Consider the following 11,791-nt stretch of genomic DNA (forward strand, 5'->3'; position numbering starts at 1 on the left):
GTAGCACTATGGTGGCAAATTTCGTCTTCATAGTGGAAAATGAATATTTTAATTAAAGGATTGGTTTTGTTAAGTAAACATTAAGACATCACAAACTGGTTTGTCTACAAAAATGAAATACAAATTCCAACTTCAAGGAAAAAAATTACATTCACAAAATGAGACTAAACGAAGTTTAAAGAGGTTTTATGCGGTCCTCAATTGTTTTAGTGCAATATATTATATATGTTAAACTTGGTTCGTAAAACTCAACAGAGATAACTGACTAAAAATATTGTTTTGAATCACGTCTACTATAAAATAGAAGATGAAAATGGTGCATCATATGTAAAAGAGTGTTGCTAGGTGCACATAGCATTATTGCTGGTGTATCCAATATTCTTTAAAAATGGTCAAATTATCCTTGCCTTCTTTCTCCCTTTACGGATTAACTTGATCTGTAAGTCTTAAAAATCAACTTGATCTGTAAGAAGCTTGTGGATTAAGTTGATCCGTAAAAGACTTACGGATCAACTTGATTCGTAAGTCTTAAAAATCAACTTGATCTATCCGTAAGTTACTTGCGGATCAAGTTGATCCGTAAGAAACTTGCGGATTATCTATATCAATTGCAGATCAACTAAAACCTATGCGGATCAATTCATTGCATATGCAGATCAACCTGAATGAGTTGGGTGCACAAAAATATTTTTAAAAATACACAAGGATATTTTTACCTTTTCACGTTAAGTGCTGGGTGCACTAGAAATAATGCTGGGTGCACCTAACAGCACCCTATATAAAATGACATTTATGTAAATATGTGCGTGTATCATTATTCTTTCATTTTATCATCGGAAGATGTATCAGTTTACAAATTATAACAGCACGCGAGACAAAAAAAGTGGAAATTAAACAATTATTTAAAAAAAGATACATTACAATTTTTTTATTAATAGTATACATCAGAAATTCAGACTCTTATAAGTATAAATAGTTACTGTATATTATTTAGTGTACCAAATGTAACTATTGTTGGTGGATTTGTTGTAGGAAAATATAACATTATCTTACAGTTTTTTGTATTACATTTACAAACTTTATTTAAATGGGATAGTTTCTAAACACAGCATAGTAGGAATAGAGACGGGTGATGTTATGTTGACTCAAACTTTTCAACTTCTCTTAATTTTGTAATATAAAAATATTTTCTGGACTTCTTCGGTTCCTCTAGCTACTGTGCAAAAATATTTTCTAGACTTTGTGCCCCCCTTCATTTAATATTTCTCTTCCTTCTCTTTATTCCTGATTTCCTTCCCTTATATGCTATGCATTCATTTAATATTTTCCTTATTCCTATTTCCTTTCCTTATATGCTATGCATCCATTTAATATTTTCATTTATTCCTGTTTTCCAGCACCAACGATTAAAGGCATTATCCCTGCGTCATTATTACCGGAAATTTACTTTATTTTTCATCTCTTTTTTTTTTGACAGATTTTTCGTTTCATTTTTATTCCTATATCAATCTCTTTATTTCTCATCACATTATTATTATAATTATAATTATATATATATATATATATATATTATCTTTTTATTTCTCTCTTCATTTCTGTTTATACACCTCAAAATATGATCTATTTATCAACGAGAAAAGTCCCTACAAATATCAATTTGTATGCATTCTCCAACATCCTGTCATCTATGATTGACATAAACCATAATCATTTGTATTTTTTAATTAAGTAGTATAGGTTGAAATTTTGACTAATCTTTAAATATAAAATAAATTATATTAAAAGAAAATACTTGTCTTATATATATTTATGGTCCTCAACCAATATTAGTCACTACCGATAGAAACTATTTAGTATCAATACTATGATCTGGAAAAAAAAATGCATTCTTCAACACCAAGGATCAAGTTATTGTTACGGTATCTACTTTCTTTTTCATATGATTTCTACCTTATTTTTATCATTCTCTTTATTTATCTAAATTACGTGCTTGATTGAGACAAAGTTCGTTTTTATATTTATGCAATGTACTCAAGCAGCAAAATAACAGTATAGCAATGGCTCGTTTTCTTTAGTAATTCTGTACTCTCGGTTATTTTGGATCACATTTTGTGACAAATAGGTTATAATAATATTTTTCCTTTTGTTTTTTTTTATATAAAAAGGTCCTCCAAATCTTTGCACTTAATAAAAGTTTAAATTTTTATTAAAAAAGATATTTACATATAATATTTGATCATATACTATAAAGTAAGACTATTTCAAAAATACATATGAAAAAAAATTACTGCAGACTTCTTATTTTTCTTTATCATATTACATTATTAACTTATCAATTATTTATCTATCTACTTTTCTTGCTTCTCTTTTGGTTACTGCACCAGGAGAAAATATATCGTAGACCGTTAGATTTTATTTATTTTAAATGCATGGTTGATATTAGTTTTACTTTTTTCTTTTTCTCCTGCTCTTTTACTAATTTACCCCCTATTTTCTCCTCTTCTCTCACTCAAATCAAAGTTCAAAAAGCGAACCCCCATTAAAGAAGGCCTTGCTGGTGGTAATTGTCACAAAGAATCAGACCTAAACGGCAAAATCAGTTCCAAGGTTGCATTTCTGAAATTGAATCATAAACAAAGGAACCATTTGAGAATCGTTTTGGTTGCATTGAATTATAAACCGTTCACCTCTGTCGTACCGCCGCACATCACTGTCAGAACCACCGTCAACTTGTAGAAGACCCCGTCGTCCTTCATCGCTGGCGGCGACGGCGGCGGCCATGGTTAGTTTGCTGTCGATCTTGTTGTATGCAGGAAACAAGACGAGATTGCAGTTGCGGCGCAGTGTCACTTGGGTGAGGGTTTCGCTGGTGTCGTTGCCGCAGTCGCGACGGAAGTGGCACGAGAGAGAAAGGAGATGCTCAACGGTGAGAGAGTTGGGGGCGTTAGGGTTTCACCAGGGATAGATCGGGAACAATGAAGAAAAAAAGGAAAAATAACAAAACATCCCAGCCATTCATTTAAAAAATTGATATATCTAACGGTGTACAAGTAGTTTTCCATGGTGAGGGATATCTTATGTTCTCCCACCCTAAAAGCCGCCTTCTTTTCTGGCTAGATTCCTGAACAACTCTGCTCTGCACATATTTTTCAGACTGGCAAAGAAATCCTCCATTTATAAGTCGCAGGTAATTAAGAAAACCTGATTTTCATGTGATGCCAAAGCCAATTTATTTAAATTTTCTTCTGCGAATTAAATAGAGAAAAAAGACTTTGACTTTTAACCTTTCAGATACTGTTACGGTTTGATTTGGTGTCGCAGAATTAATTTTAAATATATTTTTAATTAATTCTTGATTTAGAATTAATTTCTGCATTAAATAAAAAAAATTATATTAAATTTTACTCATAACTTTATTTTATAATAAAATATTCAAAAATCATATGCTTCATTATCATTTTTTTATTCATAATCAATATTAATCACACTTATCCAAAGGCACACTAAAGAGTACATAGGTCGGTTACACCGACCGCAACAGTTGAGAGGAATACATCAAGGTACTACATTTCATGGGCCAAAATCATCGATTAACCACAATCCCCATTTTTTTAGAGGAATTAACCACAATCCTTATTCTAATAAATAATAACACTAATAAAAATAATCGCACAAATGAATCAAACTACGTACTTAAACTTAATTCCCTTGTATTGAAATTATCCCAATAATGGAGTAGTATTAATTCATTGAATTAGCACCATAGCTGGCTAAATTATTATCGGGGAAGTGAGTTAATTGTCTTGGGTGTGAGGTGTACAAAAATCAGAAGCTTCTCACTCTGTCTCTGTAATACTACTACTTTTGATTTTTTTTTTATAAGAAACAAATTTTATTGTGTATTTTATACTAAAATTTATTTTTTATAAAAAAGAATCGAAGGAAGTATTATAAAAACTTCAGCTTCTATCAGTTTGATAATGAGGAAGTGTCACGTATGGTTTTTCTCTATTATGTGGATTATATTATTTTTAGGGAAAAATGTACGGTGAAAAAAACTTAATTTAAAGCAGCACAATATTTCAATATTCTGGATAGCAATTGCATTTCCCATCAAGCAACTCATATAAATTCTGATATTTAATATTTTTTTTTTTATAAATTTTCATTTCCACAATGACATATCATCTTTATTATTTTAAACAATTTAACTAGTTTTTTTTTTCAACTCTTCAATTGTAAAGCGTTTCTTAATTAAATAGACCTACAATCAAGCTCACCCTTGTATATTTTATTATTTATTTTAATTTCAATTTAATATATTTTTATGTCAATTTTTTTAAATAAATAAAATATAAAAAAATTTAGTTACATAATTTTTGCATTTCAAAATTTGAAATTAATGTGAAGAAAAAAAGCCTAAAAAATTAAATAAAATTACACTGATATTTAATTAAATAATTTTTATAATACATAAAGAAATACTATGTATTATTAATTTAAATAAATAAAGGCAACTTTAAATTAACAATATAATTTCAATATGTGAAGAAAAAGAAAGTCATATATGATCAAAATGTAGTTATTTTAAAATATATAAATCTAATTGGATGTCATTAATTAAAAGTAGGAAACACTGTTTCTCTACAGTGCTTTATTTTTGTATGATGGTGAAAAAGTAGTACGTTAATTGCTTGGCATGCACTAGTGTAACACATGCGTTGGATCGAGATGGCTTAATGCGTTAAAGAATATTTAATTTATTTTATTTATAAAATTAAACAATTATATATTATTAATAGCTATAATATCTTTTCCAATATCTTAATTACTTAGATTTTCTTTATTTAGCAGTTTCTACTTTTGTTTCTACTTTCGGTTGTGTTTTAATTGACATGACGTTGTCTGCATTCAACGAAATCAATGAACTTGAACTTGTCATAAGATCAGTTTGAAACGATTAGTATATAGTATAAATGTATAATACAGATACAAACAAATATTCTTTACCTTAACTAGTCAACAGTAACGAGTCCTTGATATTGTGTTAGGGACTTAGTCGAATATTTGAAAGGAGTGTAATTTTGGTACACTTTGAAGTTTAGAAATTTGCTCTATCGTAGGTAGACTTTTTTACTCTTTAACTTCTGAATATAGGACATTTTCAAAATAAAAAATGTTCTTGTAACTACTACATGTGATAAATCTATAATTGATACATAAGGGAGGAAATTCAGCAGAAATGTCTATAACATTAGGGAACATGAACTTCATTCTAATGCATTTCTAACACATAAGTAACAAGTGAGAGACTGTTTTGCAAATCTAATTCTGAGCCTCCCAAACATTAACTCAAACATGCACTAACTTGTTACACTGTTACACATAATGCATAACGTGGCAACATCTTTCTTGTTAGAAAAAAAAATATTTAAATTAATGAAAGTTTAGTTGTAGATAAATTTATTCAAATTGGACCTTAATGAACGTATAAGCAGCAGCATATCATGTAACTTGGCTAACTTATTTTGCTGAGTGATGGATGCACTGAAGTCTTAATTGAATGTAAAGAGTTTCGGAGAAAAAAAAGTATTTTTGTTCCTTTGCAGGCAGGTACAATGTTACTGTAACAATAGCCTTCAGAAAGTCAGGGCAAAGAGATCCTCTACCCCTTATGAATGTGAACTTTCTGTTTCTTTTGTTAATCAAGGGTATGACGTCCTCATCCTTGTGAACACTTAATTACATCATATGTAAATTAATATTGATTTTATAATTACAATCTAATGTACTAACATAGTGGAATATATCGATTTATGGCCAACATTGAAAACCACAGTCATCTTTCAAATACATAACCTTACTAATAAAAATAAAAATAATCATACACTTTGATGAAATAGACAACCTTCCTAATAAAAATAAAAATAATCATCCAAATGAATCAAGGTGCTTGAACATAACTCCCTTTTTGAGTAAATTAAAATAAAAAATTATGAAGCGTAACTCTCTTTTACTGAAATCATCCCAAAATAAAGAAGAATTATTAATTCATGAAATTAGCCCCCTTAAAGTAGCATGTCTAGAAATGAAATTAGTTCTTTACATGTACTAGTATTTACCTAAAATTCAGCTTGTCTATCGGTTTGTATTCAAGAATTGTCAGTTATGGTTTCCTCCATTATTATGTGGATTGATTATTCTTTCTTGGGAAAGAAAGTGCATATTTTTTTGTAAATCGGGGATAGGCATTAAAGTTTGGTTCGGTTCTTTTTTCCTCTAATTCAGAAATTGTAACTGCCAGATGACCATTGACTAATTTGTTTTAATGGACCTGACGTTATTTGCATTCATTGAAATGAATGGATTTGGACTTATTAAAGATCCCCGTGAAACTGATATAAAAACATTAGTATTAGCTAATACAGATAAGAGAAAAGACAAATGGCTTTACCTTAATTAACATGTCAATAATGACATGGTATAAACTCAATTTTAGATGGCTAATACCTCCGATATATGTACTTGTATTTCCTTCTTTGTCGGCAGAGTTCTAGATCCATTCAGTGTTTAATTGAGGACCGTGTAACCAATTAGTTAATTTCTCAATCAAATAATAATATAGTTAATAATATTACTTCTTTAATTGTATTAAGGTTTTTGGTCATTAGTCTGAAATGAAAGAGATAAGCCTGTGTGTCCATATAAAAAAATAGAACTAATGATTGGTTTGTTCACGATTCATACTTTAGTTGACGACATAATACTGTATCATATGAAAATATAATAACCATGATAATATAGGCATATGTGATGAATGATGATGATCAAACATCAAAATCAAAGTACTTAATTTTTCTTATAATTTATTATTCAATCAGTTTAAGTTTCCATGGCTGCAATTAACTACGTGGCCTAACCAGTATATAATTCACGGTTTCTTATCCGTCATATGTTATCACATCTCTTTTAAGGTTCAACTACTTCACTCCTTCAGTAGTTGAACCATTATTTTATAAATAGAACATGATTTATCTTAATATCCGTTTTGTTATCATGTCGGTCTCATAATAATGCTTTTATTACGCGTTATACTAGTTCTAAATTCTAATAAAAACGCATACATACAAGGTTAACAAATCTATCTCCTTTGATTTTAGCTAGGGACAATTGGTCAATTTTTTTTAGTACTTCTTTTGAGTCAAAGGAGAAGATAGGAAAAAAAAAGAAATAGAATAAAGCGAAGCAAATGCAATGAACCAACAATGGAATTTATAGTCAAGTCGAAGAAAGTCCCATAGATGGAGCCCTCTTGGGCACACCCTAACGTGATCTAGAATTTTCAAGTTAGCTGTGATGCCCCAAAATGTAATCCAAACCCTTCAGAGATATTTGTAAACAGAGAGCTTGTAAGAGAATTACACATAGCCAAAATTCCTGCTCCCAATGAATTATCAAACTGCCACATACCCTCTTTTGCATGCTGATCCCAAATGCTACGCAGCCACGCCATCTCCTTCAATGTCCCCACACCCCATCCTTGACACCCTTTCTCTCTCATCTCACTTTCTCTCTCCTCAACCACCCTATATAACTCACCCCTTTGTTTCCCTCCACATTAACACATCATACACTCACCATTGTGTTGAGACACACTCTCTTTCTTTCTTGTTATTCTCTTTCTCTTTCATCATTTGGCTTAAAACACACACACAAAAGGTGGCCAAAATGAGCAGTGTCTGTGCCAAGCAGCACAAGTTTTACCCCTCTCACCAACTCCTTTCTCCAAAGAAAACCCTCAGAGAAATTGACATCCCTCCAAGGAAGCTCCTCACTCGCCGTGCCGCCGCATGCGTCGGCGGCACCGACGTGTACTCCTCCGAGGAGACCATGCTGCAAAAGTTCCTCCCTTCCAACGATTCTGACGAGGACGACCCTTACTCCTCAGACCACTTCCGGATGTTCGAGTTCAAGGTCCGCCGGTGCACCCGAAGCCGGAGCCACGACTGGACCGACTGCCCCTTCGCCCATCCGGGTGAAAAGGCACGCCGCCGTGACCCACGGCGGTATCACTACTCAGGAACAGTCTGTCCTGAGTATCGTCGCGGAGGGTGCAGCCGTGGCGATGCATGCGAATACGCCCATGGCGTGTTCGAATGCTGGCTGCACCCTTCCAGGTACAGAACGGAGGCCTGTAAGGATGGCAGGAACTGCAAGAGAAAGGTGTGTTTTTTCGCACACACCCCTCGCCAGCTGAGAATTTTGCCGGTAACAACATCTTCACCCTCTTCAAATGACATGCCATGCAAGAAGAACCTTAACAAACTCTTAAACCATGCTTCAAAATCAAACAACAACAACAACAACAACTGTTGTTTGTTTTGCCATTGTGGTGCTTCCTCTTCAGTTTCTCCAACCTCCACACTCTTCGGCATGTCGCATTTCTCGCCACCAGTATCACCATCCTCGTCCTCTTCACCACCTCCTTCTCCATTGAAACCCCGAAGCGTGGTTTCTCCTATTTCTCCAATTTCCCGTTACAGTGCTGTGAATATGAACCCTCATCACGGGGTGGTGAGTTACAAAGACATGTTCGCTGAGTTGGTGAATTCTTTGGAGGGTTTGAGTTTCAACGAGGGTTCTCCTGTTTCTGGTGCTAAAGCACCGAACTTTCCTTGGCTTGATGTTTCTCTTGAGGAACAGCAACAACAACAAAATCCTTTCATTGTTTCTTCTTTTGGCTGCGAAGATAAACAGAACCAGTTTATTTTTTCACCACCGTCCATTCAGACACCGACAAATGGGAAGTTCTGTCGCAACAGATTCATGGGCAACGACAACAAGGTTGTCGGTGGTGCTGACGTTAATGGCCCAGATCTCGCGTGGGTGAACGAGTTGCTGATGTAATAGGTGAAAGATGGTGACGACGAAAATTAATGGTAGTGATCGATGACTCATATCAGTGAATGAAAGTGTAAATACAGCAGAGAAACATTAAAAAAAAAAAAAACGTCTCTGGCGTATCTATTGTCATTGTTAATTACTATTGCTTAATTAAGGTTTCATTGCTTTCTGAATTTGTTGTTAAGTTTGAGACAATTTATGTAATTTGGATTTCATCTTGTTTTTAATGTATAAGGGAATATTTTGACTCATTGTTGGTGTTTTTTTTCTCTTTTTTTTTTTAAAAAAAATATTGGCTTTATTTTTATGTACTCAGTGGTGGTGGTGGAAACTATAATGTGGTAAACCTACCCTGGAGAAGCAAATTCTTTGGGATGGGAAATAATGATAATTTGGTGTTGTGTTGGCCTTTACAAGTACAGAAAGTGGATTCCAAGACATGGCAAGCATGCAATATCTTTGTCGTGGCAACACATCATCACATTGAAACAATTTTAGAATTTCTTTTATCGGCTATGGATAAAGATAATTTCGAAAATTTTAGATTCTTTGAGCATCATTTCGTTAAGATCGAATATGGAAAATTTTGTAAGCGATGGACATTTAATTGTGGAACCACAATGTGAGCACGCAAATTGTTAATTGGTGAAGTCAATTGAGAATTAAATTGGAGACGCCCGAAAGGGAAAGTAAAGTATTTTTACAGGTGTAAATTTAAACATTGGCATCCTTTGTTTAGTAAGGATGTTATAAATTCTTTGACGGTCATTGTCGTTGATTCAGCAAGGAAAAAAAAATTGAAAGAAAACCACAAGGTAAAATCTAGCACGTTTTGCTGTTTTATTGCTCTATTGCCTAACAAGATATTGTGTTTTATTAAACTGCAAACTCTTCCATAACGTATGAAAGGTTAATTAAGTTGTTTATAATGGATAACCAAAATGATACGTTATCACTATTGATCTTTCAAAACCTCGCCTGATTTGTGAATCGAATTAAAATTCAGTAGCAAAAACTGTACATCTGTACCTTGAAGATGCAAAAAAAAAAAAATTGCTCTGTATCTGTGGAGACTGGAAATCATAATTAATCGGTAAACAATATAAGATATTTTATATAATTATTTTAATCTTTTTTATAAATGTGTTTCTAAAATATGCTTTGAATTAGAAAGTGAAAACTTTTTGTTGTCTTATTTTAATGAAATTTATGAACGTTTTCCGGTCTTTAATGTTCATGTAAAATTGTAAATTGTAATAGTAAATAGACATCATTTTTTCCTTGCTCTGGATCTGTATTTTTACAGACAAAAACTGCGAGACTCTGACGACTTAGAACTCGAACAATAAAATTATTTGATTTCGTCAATGGTAATAATTAACCTCAAACTTCCATTGATAAGCTTGTCGCAATTACAACTCATTAATATATTTAAAAAACATTTAGATAAACATACTAAACAATCGAATAAAATTGGAACAGAGATACCATCTATATGCTGTATCTAATACATTCATGGTGAAAACAATTTTGAAATAGGACGGTATCCGACTATATTTTTCGGTGAAAAGGAAGTTATTATATTTTTACAATATATTTTTATAGCAATTTTTTACATTTACCCTTTTCTTTTATCTCTCTATTATACGTTATTTATCTCATTCTGTACTTTTTTTCCTTTTTTTATTTCACTTTTAATTATAGAAAAAGTATAAAAAAAAATAAAAATAAAACTTCTCTAACAGATTTGACATTTTTTTAAGGGTTTGGTCTAATAGGTTCTTTGCCATTAGAAGATAATACGTGTTCCAAGATTATCTGATGATTTGACGTGATCATGCAGCGGAGGCGATCTTGCGTAAGATCATTTGTAGCTACCTAAGATGTATTGGTTCCCTTATTGACATGGAAGATCTAATTGAGCTTTAATAATTGTTTAAGTCCAACATCATTTTTTTAATGACTAATGGACCATTTCGTTTAATTATTGTTTGCGTGGAAAGTTTGCTTTTAAAGAAGAGGTTTTATTGGATTAATTTTTGCACCACAGATTTCATCTTCAAAGAGGTGTGTAAATCAAGATGAATAAATCAAGAACGGCAAACCAATTCAAGTTTCACATTAAAATATAGATCATTTCAAGTTTAATTCAAATATAAAATTGTAAAAGGGATAAAAAAGGCAATATATTGCAAAATATTTTGAAGATTGTTATTATTCATGCCTGTATTTAAGGGGGTGGTCTGGGATTACTTTTTGACACTAGAAAACTCTACATTGATGATTGATCAACCATGGTGGTCCTGCTGTTGGAAATGGTAGAGGTACTTTAAAAACCCTTTAATACTTGAGTTAATTCAAAGTAAAATAATGACAAAGACGCAGACAAAAAAAGTTAAAAGTAAAATGCTTGTGCTACTGAAGTAAGTCCCCCTAAAATAGGAGATGATCAGATGAGATGAGTCGACTGAAGCCGGTAACTTAGGTCAGTAGAGGGACCTACAACGCCACTTATGAAATTTAATTTCATGAGTTTAATTTATAGATCCAAAATGCATAAGGCAATTAATGCAGGTACGCGTTGTTAACTCGCTATCCCTCGCTAAAAAAGTACATTGTACGCGGTGTTAACTCGCTATTCTTCCTTAAAAAAGGACATTATTTCGTAGAGCAAAGTTGGACAAGGTAGCATTTGTTGATAGCGTCTTAGGATGCAATCATGCAGACTTATCCCAAAGACAGCTCGACAGCTTGGGCAGTGGGGAATGACCCATAATAAAGTTGTGTTTGGAATAACTCTTATGGCGGGATTTGCTGGTTTGTGAGCTTGGGTTAGGTGGTGAATGGTGTGGTAAAACGAACCGAATGGTGTGGTAATAGGAAAGCA

General features: G+C 32.6%; 1 protein-coding gene across 1 annotated transcript; it reads left to right on the forward strand.

Annotated features, from left to right (window-relative positions):
* The first annotated feature begins 7,614 nt into the window (after positions 1 to 7,614).
* On the forward strand, positions 7,615 to 9,155 carry LOC114378306 (zinc finger CCCH domain-containing protein 2-like). Its single transcript, XM_028336877.1, has one exon. The coding sequence runs from the start codon at positions 7,729 to 7,731 to the stop codon at positions 8,905 to 8,907; it is 1,179 nt and encodes a 392-aa protein (XP_028192678.1). The 5' UTR covers positions 7,615 to 7,728; the 3' UTR covers positions 8,908 to 9,155.
* Positions 9,156 to 11,791: the final 2,636 nt, after the last annotated feature.

Source organism: Glycine soja, chromosome 12 (assembly GCF_004193775.1).
Source record: "Glycine soja cultivar W05 chromosome 12, ASM419377v2, whole genome shotgun sequence".
Classification (NCBI taxonomy): domain Eukaryota; kingdom Viridiplantae; phylum Streptophyta; class Magnoliopsida; order Fabales; family Fabaceae; genus Glycine; species Glycine soja.